Source organism: Papaver somniferum, chromosome 5, assembly GCF_003573695.1.
Source record: "Papaver somniferum cultivar HN1 chromosome 5, ASM357369v1, whole genome shotgun sequence".
In the NCBI taxonomy this organism is placed as follows: Eukaryota; Viridiplantae; Streptophyta; class Magnoliopsida; order Ranunculales; family Papaveraceae; genus Papaver; species Papaver somniferum.
This window is the reverse complement of record NC_039362.1, coordinates 184,857,100-184,879,984: the sequence shown is the minus strand read 5'-3', so window position 1 is coordinate 184,879,984 and position 22,885 is coordinate 184,857,100. Positions and strand designations below refer to the sequence as shown.

Genomic DNA, 22,885 nt, shown 5'->3' with positions numbered 1-22,885 from the left:
TGGAATAAGAACATGTTCATCTGGTTTTCCAAGTTCGGTAGAATAGAAGTCACCGCTGTACCCAAATGTTTGGACCTCCCAATCAGGATGTGTCACATATTTTCTGAAATTAGTAACCTTTTTCCAATACTCTAAATATACTTCATACTGCACAACTTGCACCACCTCGGTTGCATCAACAAAACCGTCCGCTAGCAGGAGTTTTGCTTGGTCATCACCCAAATGCCCAATAATTACATGTAGTTTCATGGGAACAGCAAACGAGGGATGGTTTTGCCTCCAACATCTTTCTCCTAAATAAACATTATGCTGTATAACCAAAAAGGGAATATAATTGTAGTGAGTACGTTATTAATTAGATAAATAACGAAAAATAAAAAACTATGTTATTGACGATTAATATTAATGATATAATATAAAAAATCATGTCTAACTCACAACGCCATTCCAAGAAAATATCCATCTCGAGTCCGACAGCTTCCTAGCAGACTTTCCCATCTCAGAACTGAGGACGTCGGTGTATGATTCCCATGGGTGCCATGTCACTTGGTCAATCGTCAGCTGATTCAGTAAAATCCTACAACGAATAATATCATTCTGACACCTCCTTCCATTCCATCTGGAAATTACAGGCCATTTCTGTTCATTACCGGTCATTGAGATGTCTGGTCGACATATGCCTAGGTATTCATACCCCCAAAACTAGTCCATAAAATTAATGAATCAAATTAATATATCCAAGGAAATAAACTTAAATGAAAATATACTTTACGTTGAAAATTAAAATAAAATCGATTACCAAAATACCTCTAATATTTGGAAGGGCCCGCTTAGTGCCTTCTGTTGTTTCCTACAAGCTTGTCGGAGACCTGCATACAATCTCGAAAAGGCACTACCGCCCCAGTCAAGGTCTTGTATTTTATCAATTTCTTCGAAAGCAGCTAACCATCCAGCATCAATATAGTTCTTTGCATTAGGAAAGAAAAATTGACCCAAAACATACATAAAAAAGGCAATTGCTATTCTATGGGCGAGGAGAGAATCTTCATTAGCCGCCACCAACTTATCTTCTTTGAAGTATGAGCTTAAATATGTAATTGTAATTGAGTTTGATATCCACGACGCGCCTCTTGTTCCCTGTGTGATATCCGGAAAAATCTTCTCACGGACATAGTCAAATTGGTATAGGCTCGAATCATACGGAACTACATAACCATCACCGATACTCAGTCCAGTTAACATGACCCAATCTAATGGCGTGAACCCCATCTCACCAAATGGAAAATGGAACGTGTTGGTTGTATCCCAAAACCTCTCAACAATATAATCAACAACGGCATGTTGGGTAACGCTACACTCTATGTTCAACAATTTTTCCCACCCCGCTTTTTCAATCAAATATTTAACTCTAGGACAATGTATTGAAATAAATTTATAATAATGAATTACCGATGCCAGACATCCACGATGTTTAAACTTAAATGTTGGTGCGTCTGAAAATGTAATGTCTTCAGTAGCGTGCGGCTTATCATCTTCCACTATAGGAAACCTCCCTAACCCGGGGACGTCGACCTCCTCAATTTGACCGGTAGAGATTAAGTTGTAATCAGCTTCGGTAGATTTTTGTCTCTTGTTGGTCTTTTGGCGACCACTAAACCTCGATATAAACTTGTTCATTCTACGCACAAACATGTTAAATACAATTTCATAATTAAAAGACCAATCCACGAACCATAATAGACATAAATTTAACCGAACAAAATTTCAACATCATAAAATTCCATAAACATAAATTTAACCAAAAAAATAATTATCCAATTAACTATATTTATAACTATTTATAATTAACAAAAAATTCAATTAAAATACGAAACTAAATTAACAAAAAGATAAATTAAATTAAATCACGTAACTAAATTAACAAAAAATAATTATCCAATTAACTATATTTATAACTATTTATAATTAACAAAAAAATAAATTAAATTACGAAATTAAATTAACAAAAAAATATATAATTAAATCACGTAACTAAATTAACAAAAAATAATTATCCAATTATTAATATTTATAACTATTAAATAAAACAAAAAATTAAATTAAATTACGAAACAGTAACAAAAGTAATAACATTAACATTAACATACTATTGGATTAAGATGTGATTAACCCAATTTTAATAAGATTTGATTAACCCAATATGAATATCCAATTAGTAATAAAGTCTGATTCAATTTTCAACGTAAAAACCCTAAATAAATTCGAACAAAAAATACAATACATGATATTATTACACAAATTGAAATAAATTCGAACAAAAAATACAATACATGATATTATTATTACACAAATTGAATAAAGAAAGTAGAAAATACATACCTTATAATGGAGTTTTTAGGGTTTTTGTGGAGTTTTTAGGGTATTTGTACGGTTGGTAGATGGGAATGGAGAAGAAGAATATGAACTGAAGAGGAGCGGTGAAGCAAGAATAATGAACTGTGTAAGAATATGAACTGTGGAAGAAATGAACTGAGAAGAAGAAGGCTCGTGTAGAAGAGATGGGTTGTGGTTGGGAAGGAGAGGCGGTATTGGTGGAAGGGGCGGTTCATTAAGATTACGCCCGATTTGATCAAACGGACAGGAAGAGTACGCCATAACCCTAAACCCTAATGAAAACCTACTGGGCGGAAATTTTGGTTACGCCCGTCTCAGGCGTAATAATATTTTACGCCTGACAAATTCATCACGCGGACAGAAGATGTCCGTCCGTACAATTCATCACGCGGACACCAGATGTCCGCCCGTCTGATCTCACACGTGCTGTGTGACCGTGTTTAACTCGGGCGGAATTTAGTTTTATGTTTCTTCGAGCGGTCATTTGGAATCCGTCTGATTGACGGGCGGAATTTAAGATTCCGCCCCTTACCAAACGTAATTTATATTTACGCTCGATAACAAACGTGATTTATATTTACGCCCGTTTCAAACGTAATTTATAATTCCGCGCAGAAATGAAACGTAACTAATACTTCCGCCCGTCTTCATGCGTAAAATTGTTTTACGCGCGACCAAATTTGGTCTTCTCCCCATAACGTCACAATACAGATTAAACTCATATTTAGTCTTTTTTTTTTGGTCTTTGATCTTTGAGTTTAGTCGTACCATTGCAGTCGCTCTTAGGGGTGTAAATTCTGCCGGGCAGCCCAAGGCCCAGTACCGTCCGCTCTGTCCCATGACAGATCATGGGTTCCCGTGACCCATTACGGGCTGGCCCGACCTAGACCACTTAAATAAGAGGACGGGCACAGGTTACAATTTAAATTTTCTTGCCCGACCCAATATCCTCCTTATTAGCCCGTCAATGTTATCCGTCCTATTAGCACGTCAATGTTATCCATTTAACTAGCCTAAATAACTATTTTCATTTTTTTTATCCTAGAATATACTTGGTACAGATATTTAATACAGTCAATCCTCATAGTTCTCTTATGTATTTGTTAACTTTTACTTCATAGGAATTTAAATTTGCTAACTTTTTAGAGAAAATATTGAGCAAAATCTAAGGTAGGAAAAATTATAGGAAGCTTGGTTTATCTTGTTCCCAACTCAATCTCGTATTTGATTATTAATTTAAAGTAAAATTTGTGTATTATCACAATTACTTTATTTTTATTTTTAATAATATATATATATATGTAATATATTCAAGGCCTTCCCAGCCCTACCCGCCCGAGCTCAAATTACATAATAGGCTTGGACAGGCCATGGGTACTAACTGTAGATAAATAACCTTGCCCGTCCGGCTCTTTTAATTTCTTGGGTAACAGATATCCTGGCCCGCCCTGTACCGTCCCATTTAATAATTAGGCCAAGCTGCCCGGCCGGGCCCAATTTACACCCCTACCTCCATTAACTACCAATCTAACAGTTATGGATATTTTTTTTCTCAAGATAATTCATTTCTTGTTGGTTCTAGTTTTTAAAGTCCCAGCAACGTCTAGATCACATTTCATACCCATGCACCTTGAGCCCTTGACCTTATTGACTGTACCCTGCCCTTATCCACTGGGGTAAGGTGTGAATATAAAACCACAGTAAGACCTGAAGTCCTACTTTCATTTCACATATAAAATGGAAAAACTTGAGAGAGAGGGAGAGAGGTGGTGATTCAAAGTTCAGAGAGGCGCAGAGTATGTGTGAACACTCAAATCACGAAGGCATCCGAATGCTCACAACCAATCATCGTAATATAGAGTGATTTGTGATGATGATATCTTAGTGTTGATTCCTTGTCTCAAAACCTTCGGGTTTATCACAGCCTCATCTAACAACTCCATGCGGGGCGTTTGCGCACGGGATATGACGACGGAGCAAAGAAAAAAATACATACAAGTAAAGATCCATGGGGTTAGGAAAATATAAAGTGCTGAAATATAAACAAGACCGAGGTTTACGTGGTTCAGCACTAAGGCCTACGTCCACGGGGTTTGTTGTTTCACTATGTTTTTCACGGTTACAAGAGTAGTCGAATGACTTTTGGGCTTACATGTATTTTCTCTTCTAAAGGATTAACTTACACTCGAAATCTCTCTCTCCTTCCGTTCCTGATTTTTCCGATCCCCTTTCCTCTTGGTGGGGAGGGGGTATTTATAAGGTTAGAACGTGGGACCCATCTCTGAAGACCGTTGGAACCTTATCTTCTTGTGTCCTTGCGTCCATCGCGCGGAGTTCTGCGTTTCCCCCTTGATCCCGCAGAGGCATCCTCGCTCGTTCCACAGGTTGGTCGACACGTACACTGCTCGGAGTGTTTAATGTGGGTAGTTGAGGGGTCTGCTCGTGTCAGACAAGTGTCTTCTGCCCCTGTCAGCCCGTGTCAGCTAACTTTCTCTCCACCGTTGATCTTGGCTTCTCTTTTGGGGATGAGATAAAGTAACTCCTCGGACTTTATTTGGTGTTTCGTGACCCATCATGTCTTGATGTTTTTGGCCTGCATGCTTTCCACGTACCTCTTTATATACACGTGTCTGATAGTGAGATATATGTGTACACAATTTGCCCCTTTTCTTCGGGCTTGAATGACTAATGGGTGCCTTGAAGAAAAACTATCGTCGCATATTCTTCTCACTCCTAATAACTTCTCCTAGATATTTGGGCACGTCTTTTATTCGTGCATTAACTGCTTATGTAACGGGAACGTTTTCCCATTCCTCCCTTAATTTCCTTCTCTTTCTTTCGGGTATTTTAAGGATAGAAAGAGAATTTAATTTCATTCTTCCTAAACACTCTCTCAGTTTTCATTCTTCCTTTAAGTTTTCTGTCTGTCTTCATTGAACCTGTGACCTTAAATTCTCTGTCAGTCTTCATTGCACTTGTGATTTTGAATTTTTTGTCAGTCTTCATTGCACCTGTGATCTTAAATTCTCTCCACCTTAGCATTAACCACGCCCGCTTCTCCTGTTTGTTTCTTCTACTGCTGTTTTTGCCGGTAAGTTTTCCTTTTCTTTATTTCCACCGTTTTATGCTGTGTTGACTTGTGAATTTTCTGCTACTGTTGTTCCTTGTTTGTGATGAAGAACTTCTTCTGATGCTTGCATACTAGTTTGCCCCTGTTCTTCGTCTTAAATTAAGGGAGCCATTACTTCGAGGGTGAAATATTGAGCATGTATACTACTTTTAGGGTTGCTACGTTATCGCGGTTGTATTGCTATGGATGTGTTTTTTGATTTTGGTGATAACTTGTTCTTGATTTTATTCTTTCCGCAGCCATGTCTGACCGTCCGCGGCCTACTTATCAGACTCCTGATTCTGGGTTATCGAGATCTCCTCCGCGTCGAGATTCTCAAGATGATGTTCGTCGGAGTCGAGTTTCTTCTGGAGCGAAAGCCTCGTCCTCTAGGGAAGATATTCCCCCGATAAATCCGTCTGGTTCTCGAAGAGTCTTTGATCGCTCAGTTTCTTGTCCTCGTGATGATACTAGGAGTACGCAGGCTCCGCCCCGCGCTGTTGCTTTTGACATTCCTCCTCTACGTTCGTTAGTGCCCGAGCATCATCTACGGTCTTCTCCAACTTTTAAAGGGAAGAATACGAAGAGCGTAGCTCCTAGGGTTGAATCTTCAAAGAATCCCCCCGTGAAGAGAAAAGCTTCGGAAGCGTTCGTTAGTTCATCCGGCCCCGCCGAGGAGAATGAGGCTGCTCCCTTGATACGCATTGTCTCTGTTAGCAGGAAAAAAGTAACCTTCAAGCATATCGATCTTGAAATATTCAAGGAAAAGCATGAGCTTCAAGCCTTCGGGGTTCGTTTTTATGCCCCTGAGGATGATATTACGTATGAGCTTATCTCCAAGTACGAATTCGATGAGTTTCATTTGTTAACGACGGTTGGGGCATTCGAGGATGGTTTGATGCTGCCGTTGTACAAATCCGGTGATTCCTTCTACTACGACGTGCTCGCTAGTCGTGAGGGTTCTTCCACCAATACTCATAGCCGTTCCGTATCCCAACTATCGGGGAATTATCTCCGCCCCCTGAAGGAATGCTATCTGCGGAGTAAGGGGGAAACGTCGATGACTTGTTACGTTCCTAATCCCATGGAGAAGGAATGGTATACTCCTGAGAATTTCAATAACTCCTTTGGGGATTACGTCAATAGTAGGAATCGCAAGCCGTGGAGTGTCAGCCTTCGGAATCTCCCTGCTCCTCGAGGCGAGATTCGTCTGTTAAATGAGGTCAGTGATGCCAAGCTGAAGTATGTTCCTGGCACGGAGGCGTCCAGTCGTCGGAAACTCTTCCCCGCGCGAGAGAGGATCAAGCGCGATCATGATTACGAGTGGCACGCCACCGTTATCGAGATAGTGGGTCCGTGGGCTTACGGTTGGATTCCCGGTCCCCGCGGTTGGCGGCCTACCGAGAATAATAAGCCGCGCGAATCTTCTTCTGCCCCTGGCGTCTGAACTTCGCGGGCATGAATTTTCCTTATGCCCTGGACGTCATAGAGGGAGACGAGGAGGATGGTTCCGGTGCTATACTCCCACCGAAGAATATCTCAGCTGCTCAGGTACGCAGATTCTAGCTGCGCTTCTTTTTTAGAACTTCCATCAGACGGGAAAAATAATTCTTTTTGTGGTGTTGGTTTCAGGTATTGAAGAAGAAAAAGATTAGACCGAAGCAGTCTTCTACTATGGTGATGGGCGAGGTTGAGGCCCAAGAAGAGGTTACTAGTCCAGTGAACGAAGAGTTTGCTGAAGACGAGATTACAGATGGGGAGGAACGTACTGGTACCTCCCCTATCAATGTCGGAGAAGAGGTCTTCGCTGGTCACGCTGGTGATGAAGGAAGGAATAAAGTTGTGATGGCCGATGACGTTGTCATCGGGGATGTTTCCGTCCCTGCGGGTGATGTCGCGGATACCCTTCCCACTTCTCAAGAATTTTCTTTTGATCGGATGTATTCCACGGGGGAGTTCTTTGACGAAGCCCTCGATTTTCCCGAGGACTTCTCTTTACTTTCCCCCAATGATGATTGGGATGTTCTTGGTGGTGATGGTAATGGGGATGCTACTGTAGAAGATGTTGGTGCGGAGGAGCCTGCTGTGCATGTAGGCGCGGAGGAGCATGCTGAGGGGGTCGAGTCAGAGAAAAAAATCTGTCGTTGACGCCCGCGATAGTCTTCCCCAGTCGCCGACGTCTGAGGGTGAGGACGCCATCATGGATTGGTTTAAGGAAAAGAATCTTCTGTTTGTCTCTCATCCCGCTCCTGTTGGGGAAAAGGAATCACCGCGTATACCCGTCGCATGATGGAGATGTCTTCAAGGCGCAGGTGTCTGAAGCCTGGGGAAAAAGGTTGACTGTTCCCGAAGCTACCCTCGTGCCGGAGCCTCCTACTTCCGTTGCCGATATGATGGCTATCGCCGACGGGTATCAATATGGCTTTCCGCAGCAGCGTGTGCTTGAGGTAAATTTTCGTACACACTTCTACGTGACGATCAGACGCTTCGGTGAAATAATGTTTGTCATCTTGATGTGTAGATGATGAGGAGCGAGCATTGTAACCACGTGCTGTATCAGTTCTTCAAAGCGAAATCTCTGAAGCTCGAGGCTAAGCTTCGTCATCGAGAAAAGGAATTATCTGCGGCTGAGGTGGAAATTGAAGAGCTGAAGAAAAGCCTTAAGGAGAAAGAAAAGCTGGGTGAAGCAGAGGCTGATCTTCGTCAGAACTTGTTGCAGTGCGCGCTAGTTAGAGCAAACTCGTAGCCAAGTTTCCACTTTCACAGGTTTGGTTCTTTTCCCTCGCCGTATGTCGTCATTCTTTTATCTCTTAGTTGTTCTGTCTGAGTCTCCCCACCCTATCTCCAGTGGGTGGCGTCCCCGAGCTGATATGGCTTCGAAACGAAAGAGTTCGGCAAAAATCTCGTATTAGAGATTTGGTTGAGAAAATTAAGAGTGAAGCTAAGAAATGGGATGCTCGGGCTGAGGTATGGCGCGCGCGGCATGTTCAGATGGTCGACATGCAAAATCTGTACAACCATGATCGTGCTTTATTTAATGGCACACTGCTGTGGACCCGTGATAATCTGCGGGAAGCCCGTGAGCGCACTTCCTTGTTGGAATCTAGGATTCAGCGGTTGGAAGAAGAATTACAGACGGCTCGATCCATTCCTCTTTCAGGGGTCCAGGATAATATGCTCTGTCTTGCCAGAGAAAGATGATGCTCGTGCTGAAGTCTACGCTCTCAGCAATGCTCTTTCCGCGTCTCGTTCCGACGTAGCTCGTCATGCTGAGTCTGAGAGGAATCTCGAAGTGTGCATGTACAGACTCAGCAAAGGGGTCTCAGAGATAAATAAAGAGGTCGACCACCTTCGTCATATGGACTCGATGAAGCAGGTAGAATTAGATGCCTGTCAATTTACTCTCACCAACCTTCAACTAGACTATAAGAAATTATCCGCGGAATATGATCATCTTGATGAAGCGCGAGATGCGGTTGTTAATGAGTATGAAGAGGCTTCGGCTTGTGTCGAAGGTATAATCCCATTTCATCGAGTGTGACCTTGTCTTTTTTCTACGCTAACTCCGTGGTGTTGTCTTTTTCAGAGCTCGAGGGACGCCTTCGCGTCACAAATGAAAAACTTGAAAAGGCTCAATCTTCCTTAGCGCAGCAGGAAGAACAGACCAATCACTTCAAGAATTTAGCAGCAACCCGCGAGGAGGCCGTTGGTGCTGCTTCTGGAGAAGTGAATCGGCTATCTTCGTTATTATCCCAAGCCCAACAGCGGACAACAGTTATTAAACACAAGGCTCGTTGTCAATTGGCTGAGGAGACGAACAAGATGCTGGAGAGGATAGAACTTGGCCTAAGGAATGAACATGGTCTCGTGAAGAACTATCCTCGTCGTCCCGTTCCTTCTGCCTTGCCCAGCTCCTCGGGCCCTCTTCTGGTGGGAGCGTCCCATCAAGTCTTCGGAATAATCCTGCCGATGGGGCCGCCACTTAGGTAGAGATCGCAGCGTTTTGTAGGATCCGCGGCATCATTATACTTTTTGTAATCATGTAACAAGGATATTTTTTGCTGATGATCCTGTAAAAGGAATATTTTTTGATTGTGTATCCTTGACTTTGGCCTTTCACTTCTTGTAATCACCCTTTATGAAATGAATCCTCTTCTTGATATACCTACAATGTTGTTTTGTTTTTATTTTAAGTATTTGTGAAAAATCAAAACAAAAGTTTTTAAGTGTTTTTGAGTGCGATACTGAAGGAAGGTACCTTCGTGATCGTCTTGAGACCTGTCACCCCGCTGGCGAATCCTGGGCCAGAGGATTCCCAGACGGTGGGGGCCGGGGAACGTTCTAGGATATGGGATTAAAATATTTACGCACCCATTCCGTCGACCCGTTGCCTTAAGATTGGTTGGGTATCTCTTTCTGCTGGGTGCCTTCCCCCTGGTCCTACACTTATGGACACTGATGGGGGAGCCCTGAGAGATTGTAGATTAACTACTTTCCCCAATATTGTAGGTAGATTCCACTGACTTGATAATTTGAAAGCTTGTTTGATTGATAAGTTGAGGTCTGCAATTCCTCTTCCAGAGATAGAAACATGTGGAGCGGTCAGGCTCCCTTCTTCTTCTGGTACACTCCAAGCAGATTCAAATCTGCGTTGCTTCTATGGGAAGTATGGTTTGAGCCATTTAGCATTCCAAGGATGCCGGAGGACCTCGCCTTTTAGATTACGAAGGTAGTAGGAACCGTTACCCGCAATGTCGTGGATCATAAAAGGTCCTCCCCATGTAGGTGCTAACTTTCCCCATTTCTTTTCTTGCTGATACCGTGGGATTGTTCTCAACACATACTGTCCCTCTACAAAATTCCGTAGCTTTACCTTTTTGTACTCCCTTGCTAGTCTTCGTTGATAATTTTCCATCTTTTGCAATGCTACTTCCCTTCTTCCTTCCAAGTCGTCCAACCTTTCTAACATCATATCTGTTGTGAGGTTTTTCTCCCAAGCTTCGGTCTTCGTGGTTGGCATGAGGATTTCCGTAGGTATGACTGCTTCAGCTCCATAAGTTAGAAGAAACGGGGATTCCCCGGTAGCGGATCTTCGTGTTGTCCTGTATGCCCATAAGACATTGTGCAGTTGTTCGCACCATCTTCCCTTATGCTCGTCTAATTGTTTTTTGAGTATAAGGGCGAGGGTCTTGTTGGTAGCTTCCGCTTGTCCGTTGCTTTGAGGGTATAAGGGGGTGGACTTGTTCTTTCTTATTTTGAAGGTGTCGAAGAGCATGTCTATATTTTTTCCCTGTAATTGCTTGCCGTTATCAGATACAATTTCCGCAGGTATACCAAATCTGCAAATGATGTTCTGGAATATGAAAGTGAACACATCCGCGTCTCTGATCCTGGCCAAGGCCTTAGCCTCCACCCATTTACTGAAGTAGTCCGTGGCTACTATCAAAAATCGTCTCTTCCCTGATCCTTCGATGAAAGGCCCGACGATGTCTACGCCCCATTTTGCAAATGGCCACGGGCTATCGACAGAGTTTAACATTGTTGCCGGCGCGTGGATTTTTTTCGCGAAGCGCTGACATTCTTCACATCGTCGGGACATCCTCGCAGCATCTTGTATCATGGTCGGCCAGTAATATCCTTGCGTTTTTGCCTTGTCAGCGTGATCTCATGCCGCTATGATTCCCCGCGTCACCATAATGGATATCATTTAGAATTCGATGCCCCTCTTTCCGGGACAAGCAGCGTAGTAATGGTCCAAGGAAGGATTTCTATACAGGACCCCCTCCCGAAGATCATATCTTCCCACTTTGGAGAGCATCTTCCTAGCTTGTTTCCGATCCGCAGGTAAGCTTCCTTTTTCGAGAAAGGCATGTATTGTCACCCTCCAGTCATCTTCGTTGCTGAAGTCTTCGTCTTGATTTGCTCTTGACAGGATGTCTTCTTCATCAAAGTCATTATGGATGTCTTCTCCTACCTTGGTCTTCGATATTTTCTTCCATCACATCTTGATTGGTAGCGAAGGAGAATTGAGATGCAATCGAAGGCTCGTATACCCTTGCTATTTTAATACCTTCGGCATTTTTATCCCTCAGCATGGATGATATATATGCTAGGGCATCCGCGTGCCTGAGGTCCCTTCTGCATAAGTGCCGGAACTTAATGTTCGGGATTTGTGATGCCAATGTTTGGACCAAGGCCATGTAAGCTGAAAGGTGTCATCGTACACATTATACTCGAGCCCAATTTGCCGTATGACAAGCTGCGAATCACTTGTCAGCCTTACATCGGTTACCCCCATCTCTATTATTATACGTAGGGCATGTACGACAGCTTCGTATTCAACAATGTTATTGGTATGCTCTTTGAATTCCAATCTAAGTGCCTGTATAATCCTTTCTCCAGTTGGGGTGATAATGACAATACCTATTCCTCCTGCTCCTTCCTTATTTTTAGATCCGTCGACAAAGACTTCCCATTGTCTATGACTCGCAGGTTCGAGGATATCCATTGGATCCTTGATTTCTTCCTCGGCTTCTGGTATTCCCTTAATCTCTTCGTCGTTGTCTAGGGGGAGGTCTGCTAAGAAATCTGCCAGCACTTGGGACTTCTGAGAATGTTGAATTTCATGAATGATGTTGAATTGGTCCAGATGGGTGTTCCATTTGGCTATTCGGCCCACTTTTCCCGTGCTTTTGAGGACTGCTTCCAATGGTGCTTTGCATGGTACCCTGACGAGGTGAGTTAGGAAGTAGGTTCTCAGTTTTTGGGTAGCCCATACCAGTGCGAGGATGAGTTGTTCAATCTTAGTATAATTTCTTTCCGCGGAATTGAGTGTCTTGCTGACGTAATAGATAGGCTGTTCTACCTTTGTATTGGTTTGACTAATACCGCGCTGACTGCGTCCTCCGTTGCTGCTATGTACAGTGCCAAAACTTCATCAGGGTCTGGTTTCTTCTGCAGGATTGGGATTGAAGCTAGATGTTCTTTGATTTTTTGGAATGCTTCCTCGCATTCGCGGTCCATTCGAACCTGCTCCCTTTTTTAAGAATATTGAAGAAATGTTTGCATTTGTCCGAGACCGTGCAATAAATCTGCCCAACGCTGCTATGGACCCATTGAGCTTCTGCACTTCCTTCAGATTCTTTGGGACGGCATCTCTACTATGGCTTGAATCTTAGCTGGGTCTACCTCGATGCCCCTTTTCGTCACCAGATACCCGAGGAACTTCCCCGAGGTGACACCGAAAGTACATTTCTCCGGATTCACTTTCATGTGATGCTGTCTCATTGCTTCGAAGATATTCCTCAGGTCCTGGTGGTGATTTTTACGCAGCTTGCTTTTGACGAGCATGTCGTCCACGTAGACTTCTAGGGTTCCTCCAATCCATGGCTTGAAGATAGCATCGACCATCCTTTGGTATGTTGCCCCTGCGTTTCGGAGCCCGAAAGGCATTCTGGTATAGCAATAAAGGCCATGTGGGGTATAGAACGCTGTGTGTGGCTGATCTTCTTCTGCCAGGGCTACTTGGTTGTAACCAGAATATCCGTCCATGAATGACAGCTCTTCGTACCCTTCAACTGCTTCAACCAGTTGATCTATGCTCGGCAGGGGATAGCTGTCCTTTGGACATGCCTTGTTGAGATTAGTAAAGTCGATGCATATTCTAACCCCTCCATTTTTCTTAGGAACAATGACCATGTTGGAGATCCAGGTAGGGTATTGACTTCCTTGATAAATCCTGCATCTAGTAGCTTCCGAAGTTCTGTTTCTACCGCCTCATGATATTCTGGAGCCACTTTTCGTATTTTCTGCCTGAACGGGGTGCCCGGTTTGATGCGTAGTTCATGTTGGATTACTTTTGGGTCAATCCCCGGCATATCTCCTAACTTCCAGGCGAACACATCCGCATATTCCTTAAGTAATTTGGTTAAGGAATGTTCTCTTCCTTCGTCCATGATGGTCCCAATTTTGACCATCTTCGGGTCTTCTTCCGTTATATTGATTTCCTTTACGGGTTCTACTGGTGTGAACACAGGCTTCGGGTTTCCGAGGACTGGGGCGCTCTTTAATTGCTATTTAGCGTGTTTCTGCTCTTCGCTGGTTGTTGAGGTACTTGTTTCGCCTGGCATTAACCATCTTTCGTCAAGCCTTTTCCTGTAGTTTCCTTAAGGAAGGTCTACGGCTTCTCTTTCGCGGTTTCTTGATTTCTTACTCTTCGGATTTTTCGCTGCTCTTCTTGCTCATTGTTGATATGATCCTGAGTGGCCTGGCACTCTCGCGTAGCGATTCGATCTCCCTTGATCTCCATTATTCCCTCAGGTGTTGGAAATCTGAGGTATTGGTGGTATGTTGCCGCAACTCCTTTGAGCTTGTGTACCCATTGTCGTCCAATAATGGCGTTGTAGGGGGAAGGGGTGTCCACCACACTGAATCGGGTATCCAGTTTCATGGGCCCTGCGTTAACCTGTAACACGATGTCTCCCAAGGGCTTCGTGGCTGCTCCATTGAATCCGTAGATGGTGTGATAAGAGGTCATCAACTGTTCATCATGGAGCTTCATCCGTTTGAATGCATCATAGAATAGGACATTTACAGAGCTTCCCCCGTCTATGAGGATCTTTTTGAGGTTACATCCAGCTACTGGTAATGTTAGGACCAAGGGATCGTTATGGTCTTCCATATCTTCTTCGATATCCTCGGCATCGAAGATGATAGGAGATTCCATCCATTCTTCGTGTTCGTCCACCGCTATCCCATCGACCTTATATAACTCGCAGCGGTCTTCGAATTGCTTCCGTAACCTTTTTCCAATCTGCGCTGTGAGTGAGGGTCCTGTGGCTTCGGAACACGAGATGGTGTTGATTTTCGGTTTTCTTCCGGAAGTTGGACTGGTTTGGTTCGTTTGGATCTGTCCTCGGTAACCTCCTTTCGTATGTGTTTGAGCTCTCCCGCATCAATTAATTTTTGGATCATTATTTTAAGGTTCTTGCATTTTTCGGTCTGGTGTCCGTTGAAACAGTGATACTCACAGTAATCTTTAGACTTCTCGGATCTCGGGGGCTGCTTTCCCTTAGACCATGGCCACTCTAAGTTTTCCCTCCCTTTGATTCTCGTAGGATACGAGCATAGCTAGCGTTGAGTTTCGTGTAAACTTGATCTTCGAATTTTCGGTCGCCTGTTCTTCGTTCATCCCTCCGTTCCTTCCTATCTTCGTGAGGTCTCTCATCTGAGCAACCCCTTTTGGCCCCATTGGTTTGTTCCGCTGAATTGGTGCGGTGAGACCTCTGCGGATATGCCCTCGGGTTTTCCCGTTGAATTTCTTCAAGTCGAGCGTGCTTCTCGATAATTATTCGGAGATCTCCTTCTGTCTTGGGCACGCTCCCGTGAATTTCAACAAATAGGGGACTCATTCGGTCTAAGCCCCATTTATAGCAGTTGATGCTTACCACTGGGTCCACGCTCCCTATGGCTTGGCAGATCTTATGCCATCTGTTTGTGTACTCCCTCGTGGTTTCCTTGTAGCCAATTGCTAGTGAAAAGAGCTTATCCATCCCGGTGTTTACAGTCTTGTTGTACATGTATGTTCTTAAGAATTTCTCTGCGAGTTGGTCATATGAGTGGATGGAGTTTGGTGGCAGATTATCAAACCATGATAACGCCGATCCCTTCAAGCTTGACGGGAAGTATCTACAGAGTACGGCGTCGTTCTGACCCCATCTAGCTAAGACACGGTTGTAGTACCGAACATGTGCAGCAGGGTCGCTGGATCCATCATAGCATTCGAACGTCGGGACAGGGCATTTCAGTGGAATAGGGGTGTTGGCCAAGCGATGCGTTAGGGCGTGGAGTTAGCTTCTCTCATGACCTCCTAACCTTCCCCCACCTTGTTTATTTTTAATTGCCTGATCTCTGCCATCATCTCATCTCGTAGTTCCTCCATTGCGCGTTGGTGCTCTAAATTCTTCCTCATTCACCGTCTGACTCTCCATCGTCATAATCCGGGTCGGATACGCTACGTCTCCTTGTCACGTCTTCATTAGCCGCTAGGACGACTCTACAGTCTTGGTTTGGCTCTGGTGCTTTGGAGCTTGCTTCATCAAGTTGTTGGCTGGTCTTCATGCTTAGAGCAATCCGCTCCTTTAAATCTTGATTTTCTCTGGCCAACAGAGCTACAGCTTCTGCGTAAACCTGCTGGTTCTTCCTCAGTTCCTCAAGCTCAGCCATTAGTCGGTGTGATTGGTTGGACCCCTGATTGGGAGTCCCAGCGCGTGCCGCTACAGCGTGGTGCCGCCCTCCTCCATGGTCTGTACTAAAGGTGGCAGGGGTTCAGCTTCGGTTGCTGGTGTTTCCAAATTGGAGTGAGCGCCCCTCTGCGGTGCCAGAGCCGCCGGTATGGTTTGATTCTGATTATTTGTTAGCGGCATTCCAAAGGTTAGCAGGTGCGGGTTGGAATGTTCTGGATTCATCCACCCTTTCTCTTGGTTGATTAAGTTGACTCATGGCGAAGGTATTGCTAGCCTCCGCAGCCTTCGGACTACCGCAGCCTCCCCGTACTTTATCGTTGCTGCTCTGAGAGCCGCCGCTGCAACTGAATTAGCGTTCATGGGTGAAGTGATTTCTGCAGTATCTTGCCTTCGATTGGTCATTTAGCTTTATCTCCTTTCTGCTTGCTTCGGGTGATGATCGGGGTTGTCCTGGGTGTTTCTTTTGACAAAGCTTTGGATTTTCCTGCTTCCTGCGTCTTTTCCATCACGTGCCCTTTTGTTGATACTGAAATCTCGCGTAAACTTGCCTTCTTTACTCACAACACGTTCTCTCTGCATAAGTTATTTCAAACAACAGAAACGGGAATATCCGCGTGAAGCGGGTTAGTTGGCGAAATACAATTTTTCAAGAGGGAATTAATACCCGCAGGCTATAAACTACGGGTTAGAGTTTTATTAAAAGCGATCCTTAGTATAAAAACTACGAAAATTGTAAATCCGATGGATTAGAACAATAACCCGCTTAGAACAATAACTCTTATCGAAGACCAAAGGTGGGTTTTTGAACATAATACAGTTGACGAATGATCTATACGGTCCGAGCTGATAAAATCAGAGTAATCATATGCCAAATTAAAATGAAATCACAGGACAAGATAAATCTTTTACCGGGACGAAGTCCCTGTTTCTAGCGCCAAATTGTGAACACTCAAATCACGAAGGCATCCGAATGCTCACAACCAATCATCATAATATAGAGTGATTTGTGATGATGATATCTTAGTGTTGATTCCTTGGCTCAAAACCTTCGGGTTTATCACAGCCTCATCTAACAACTCCATGCGGGGCGTTTGCGCACGGGATATGACGACGGAGCAAAGAAAAAAATACATACAAGTAAAGATCCATGGGGTTAGGAAAATATAAAGTGCTGAAATATAAACAAGACCGAGGTTTACGTGGTTCAGCACTAAGGCCTACGTCCACGGGGTTTGTTGTTTCACTATGTTTTTCACGGTTACAAGAGTAGTCGAATGACTTTTGGGCTTACATGTATTTTCTCTTCTAAAGGATTAACTTACACTCGAAATCTCTCTCTCCTTCCGTTCCTGATTTTTCCGATCCCCTTTCCTCTTGGTGGGGAGGGGGTATTTATAAGGTTAGAACGTGGGACCCATCTCTGAAGACCGTTGGAACCTTATCTTCTTGTGTCCTTGCGTCCATCGCGCGGAGTTCTGCGTTTCCCCCTTGATCCCGCAGAGGCATCCTCGCTCGTTCCACAGGTTGGTCGACACGTACACTGCTCGGAGTGTTTAATGTGGGTAGTTGAGGGGTCTGCTCGTGTCAGACAAGTGTCTTCTGCCCCTGTCAGCCCGTGTCAGCTAACTTTCTCTCCACCGTTGATCTTGGCTTCTCTTTTGGGGATGAGATAAAGTAACTCCTCGGACTTTATTTGGTGTTTCGTGACCCATCATGTCTTGATGTTTTTGGCCTGCATGCTTTCCACGTACCTCTTTATATACACGTGTCTGATAGTGAGATATATGTGTACACAGTATGAAATGTAAAGGTAGATCTGAGTTAAATTGGTGGATCCAGATACTAAAAGTCTTCCAATTAAAACAAAGATATGGAAGATATTAGAAGAAAAAAAGTTATCAACAGATCGAAGTTGTTTGGGTTGTTAATCAACTCCCAGAAGAATAAAAAGAAAAGGAAGAAGAAACAAGATGGTGTAATAATGTAGTGATACTTGGTATGAGCGTACTCGGAAAAAGAGGTTGAAGGGTTGTGCATAGCATACAACCCATCTCTTGATGCTTCTAAGGATGGTTGCAGATCTAAAATAGCATTAGATGAGTCTCCTCTGAAAAGCAAGGATGGTGGTTCAGTTACGGCCGCTACCTTGTTTGATGCTGACAATGGTATATATCCTGTTTCCGTTTACATCTGCAGGACTGAGAGCCAAGAAGCATGGAACAAGTTTCTTTCAATTATTTCACCCCATTCACCCCATCTGAAGAACACTAACAACTCATTGCATTTTTGTTAAAGGTGAGACATTGTATTCTTATCAAACTTTATGGGATGTGCTTTATGCAAAATGTTCAGTGTCATCTATCAAACTTGAGAAATAATTTTGCTGCTGCCTGATTACAAGTAGATGGGCAGGTGTACTGAACATGACTATTTGCTTGATTTTAGATTTAATGTCAGATGTTGGTATCACTATTTAGGTGTCTAGAGTATTCGGTACCATGTGTCCACTCAATTCCTGCAGGTATTGAAGTTTGTTTAGACCCCTTGAGACTTCTTCACCTTCTAAAAGGACATGAAATTAGGTTTTACGAACAATGCTGTTATCTTCTTGTAGAGGAAACACTGTTTCTGATGCCATTGAGGCGGTTCAACTGGACAGGCCTTTAAGCAGAGATTTTATTCTTCTTTCGATCATCGGCAAGTCGTGGGATTATCCATAGAAATTATTGGATAAGTTGTCATGGGGTAACCATTTCTTCAGATCATGTTTGCTTGTTTTGTGCGACTGATTCACTGAATGACGAGTTTATTGTTGTATCTATTTCAGGATTTTCTCGCACTAGATGAGCATCACAATGGCTGCCCTGTCTATTGCCTGTGGAATATTTAAGAACAAGAAAACTAAATGGAAATCACATATCACCATACGCCCCATAATACAGATTCAAAACGTCTTGCAAGTAAACCTGATGCATTAACCGAAATCACTAGATTGCTGAAAGCCATGGCTAGACAACATATGAAGGAACACCTACCTGTAATGGATATTGCTGAGGGAGATTCTGTGAGTGAAAAGGCAAAACTGGTCTGTATGTTTGTTAATGCCTCAATCATACAAATGGCAACGACAGACAAGATATACTCCAAATCTTAACTTGTTTTATATGTTTGTTTATTATTGAGACTTAGGTTCTAGTTTTCAGAACTCAATCATTCGTATCCCACCACTGTCTCAAATAAAATCGATCTGCATTTCTATGAATTTATAATATATGTATGATTTAAATTTTGCCAAGTGTTCCAAAATCAACTGATTTAAGCAAAGGGAAGATATCCCTGCTTCAGACAGACTTGAACTCAACTCTATTGACCTGGAACAAACTCTGCATCACCTGGAATTCTTTCATCTTGTGACAGACCTAGGCTTGTTTCTGGTGTTGGCTTTGAGCATGAGTTGTGCTAACTCTCTGCGGATTGTTATAATTGTGGCTTCATCACTTTCAGTTTCCATATTGTTAAACTGCTTCCGAGAAGGAGGCACTGAATCTGATAGTGAACGGTATCTTGTAGCAGCTCTACTGAACAGTCCTGGACGGTATGTTGTAGCAGCTCCTGAAGTGAACAGTTCTGGATTACTATGGGGCGAAATAATCTTTGTGCTGATAGGATGTCTAACTAGACTGCAGATCAGAGAAGTTCTATCATGATTAGAGGAAACAAGTCCTTGATAAGACTCATCGAATACTTCACATATCCTGCTTAGTTCAGTCATAGAAACAGTCCTTGCTGTATTATCTGCATGCTCAAATGGATCTTCAATCTGACAAACAATGCGCAGTAAAGTTGATCAGAATGTGCAGAAACAGTCTGTTCCTGTTAACTAATTGTAAATATCCAATTTGCAGGATTAGAAAGAACATGAGAAAATTACAAATAGAGGATAGTCGTTTGTCCACTTAGTACTGTTACTTCTGTGTTCCCATCGCCCCGTGTAAGTGCAAATTGCATACTCTGATGCCAGCATGTTTAGATTAGAATACTGCAATATTGACGAAAATCAGATATAAATCAGCTTTATAATGATGCAACTCTAATCTACGTTTGGCGCTATCTTAAAATAATGCAAGAATTACCTTCCGAAAAAATGATACGACAAGCTCAGACAGGGAACTTCTATTTACATTTCTGAAACTATTTGTTTTGAACCTTTCTATGTTAGCAGAACACGTGTCTTGGATGGCTCTTTCTGCGATGACCCTCGCACCTACAACAAAGAAGGGTCAAGAGTTTGCAACCACATAAAAGCATTCATGATGTATTCCATGAGTTTATCAAACTTATGTTGGTATCATTGGCAAGCACCTGTAAGATTGTCCGCAATATTCCCCTCATAAATTTCCCTTAGCGGAGGTAAAATTGGAGGTTCACATGTCTGAAGGAAGCAAAAATAGTTATGGGAATACCATAGACACAGTAAAGAAAATGGTGGATATTAATCCTGCTACCATATAAATAGAAAATGCTAATTCGGACAAGAATAAAAAAGATATATAACCTGAAAATGGAAAATGACGAGCAAGCAAAGAGAATGTGAGTTCAGCGTTCCATTTTTCGGGTCGTTGATTCGTTGTGACTTGGCCCACTCCTTGATCTGAAAGGAAGAAACAAAGAATAAGGTGACGTGTTGGTGCTGACATACAACAGAATGTATGTATCATGCAACACTAAAACTGACCAGTAAAACCATATCACGGAAGCGCTCATCTATCCCAGTAATCCAGAAAAGTAATTTAGATTTCATTTGGCACAGCAGATTACTGATTGAGATATCACATGAGATATTGTGGAGGTTGCTCTCGAATATCAGAACGGGGACTCTCGCATGAAGAAGAGGTCGCAAATCACGAACCAGGCCTGAAACCAACATTCAGCCATCACACAGCGTAAGCTGGAGCCGTGATAAAGGGAATGTATAGATGCAAGAGTAAAGAATACATTAGAGGAAATAAGATCGATGAAATGAAAGAAGTGATCAATGCACGCTACCTCTCCTCCCCAAGACTTTCCTTATCTCCCTTAGAAACTGCTGCTTATTTGTTTTGTCAGTCGTTGAAACAAGTGAATCACAAGGTACTTCGATAGATATATCCAAATCTCCCCATCTCGTGTAGAGATTAGACACAAAAGATCCAAATGGTTCAACTGTTGCACCTGTGTACATTACATAACTATCGACATTTGAATATATTAACCACTTAAAGATCAAGTTAGCCCACAGACGTAAATGAAATTACGTTGTAGGCGCACGGGAATTCGGACCAAAAAACAGCGGTACATGAAGCATTATACACTTTTACATGAAAATCAAATAAAAATTACCTTTTAAACTATTGATAGATCCGACGACAGTCCGTAAGTCATTGATGATGGTGTATCGAGCTGTAACATCTCCACCTAATGGTTTGATAACTTTGAGTATTTCTCTAAGGCAAGGTTCCAGCAATGTTTCACTACCCTTTGTATAAGATAAAGAAGGACTCAACTTCAACTCTGAAGATATTGAAATGGGTATTCCTTAGTTCACCACAATAACATTTCCAATTCAAGTAAAGTCGAGTTATACTCGTTCTTATGGTTTAAACTAAATTAAGTTAAATTTATTGAGGGAGTTACTCGACAACTTGGATGAGTACCTGCCGCTGTAACTGGAACTTGTGCCGGAGCTACCACCACTTTATTATCTATGTTGTGAGACTGGTAAGTAGCAGCAATCTTTGTTGCTTCAGCGACAACATGATTAGAAATAGTGTCATCCTTGACTATCGCACTCCCTCTTCGAATTAATGGTTGAAGCGCACTCATATTATATCTATTTGAAACATCATAAGAAACTATAGCTGAATTAGAAACCTGAATCATACTTCTAGTGATCAATTCAATCTAAAATGTGATTCTATCAGTTTCAAACACAAAATTACTCAGAGCAGCATCTCTAAAAAAATCAACCAAAATAGGGATATGCAGAATTCGAGAACAGCATCATTGCTCACCTCATTAAGGACAACCAATCGAAAACCAGAATGCTTCATTCCCATCAGGAACCTGAATAGAAGTTTATAATTTCTTCAGTAAAATCATAAAACCCTAACCCCCTCTAGCACCTAAAATTCTCAAAATTGACTGAAAAATTAAAGCCAAGATGAGTTTTCGATGATTTGGGTTTTTAAATTACATCAAATAAATGCGAAATTCAGAGAATACAGGAAGAAGGTTAAGTTTTTTTTAGGTTTATACATTCTCTTCTGTAAGACTGGTGCGATGATGATAGATAGAAGTTTGTAGGTTAATCGCTCCCGCCCGCCTTCTCTAGAAATGGGTTTCTTTTCTTCTTCTGATTCCCTGATGGCTGGAAGGTGTTGAGCTCAGAGTGTTTCTCTAAACTCTACTTAAACTTGAGGGTCCAGAGACTGGTTACGAAAAACAGCAAGTGCGCTTTTTCTAAGAAATCTATTTCGAGGCATAAGGCATACAAAATGATTTGTCTAGCAAGGGTATATTTATAAGCCTCGCGTTTTTAGGTGCCACTCAAAAGGATTTAGAGGCCAACAATAAAACAAAAAAGGTCATCCAAAGGGAAAATGTAGTCAGCCCTTATCTCGCGTAATTCGTAATGGCGAAATTACTCTTATATATTCGGAGAATATGATAACATTGTTATCCTCCGATTTTAATCGGAAGCCAAAATATTACCCAGACTTCCGATTGTAGTCGGTGCAGTATTAGAATGATTTTTGTTTCATTTTTTCCATTTCTTTTTCATTTTTGAGTTGTTAGAGTTATAGAGAAGAATGTGAAGGAAAAAACGGAAAACCCATTTTATCACTACAAAAATGGATGGATATGAAGAAGTAGGTGAGAATCATGGCGAAGAACAAAATGTTGAGGGTTCACGACCGTTTAGAGAAGACGATTTGGGGTATATGTTGAATGATCCAAACTTTTGTGGAGAGGAAAACTTAGACGACCCTTTCATGGAAGAAAATGGAGAATCGCCTGATATTGAAGCTAACGATGCATGTAAAACACAGGTATTGTGTTAAGAAACTCAAATACTCGATTTGCATGCGTTTGTGTGCTT

General features: G+C 42.5%; 1 protein-coding gene across 2 annotated transcripts; it reads right to left on the bottom strand.

Moving 5' to 3' along the window:
- Nucleotides 1-18,975: 18,975 nt before the first annotated feature.
- Nucleotides 18,976-22,251, bottom strand: LOC113283916 (protein HESO1-like). 2 transcript variants are annotated; one of them, XM_026533303.1, is made up of 11 exons: nt 22,042-22,251; nt 21,798-21,849; nt 21,441-21,616; nt 21,127-21,297; nt 20,794-20,958; nt 20,483-20,661; nt 20,303-20,398; nt 20,110-20,179; nt 19,881-20,011; nt 19,679-19,786; nt 18,976-19,567 (listed from the first exon to the last, which is right to left on the bottom strand). In XM_026533303.1, the coding sequence occupies exons 2-11, from the start codon at nt 21,800-21,802 to the stop codon at nt 19,151-19,153; spliced, it is 1,518 nt and encodes a 505-aa protein (XP_026389088.1). In that variant the 5' UTR covers nt 21,803-21,849; nt 22,042-22,251; the 3' UTR covers nt 18,976-19,150. The 2 variants fall into 2 exon arrangements, with proteins under 2 accessions (XP_026389088.1, XP_026389089.1); XM_026533304.1 differs by having other exon boundaries at nt 21,798-22,251.
- Between the last annotated feature and the right edge of the window lie 634 nt (nt 22,252-22,885).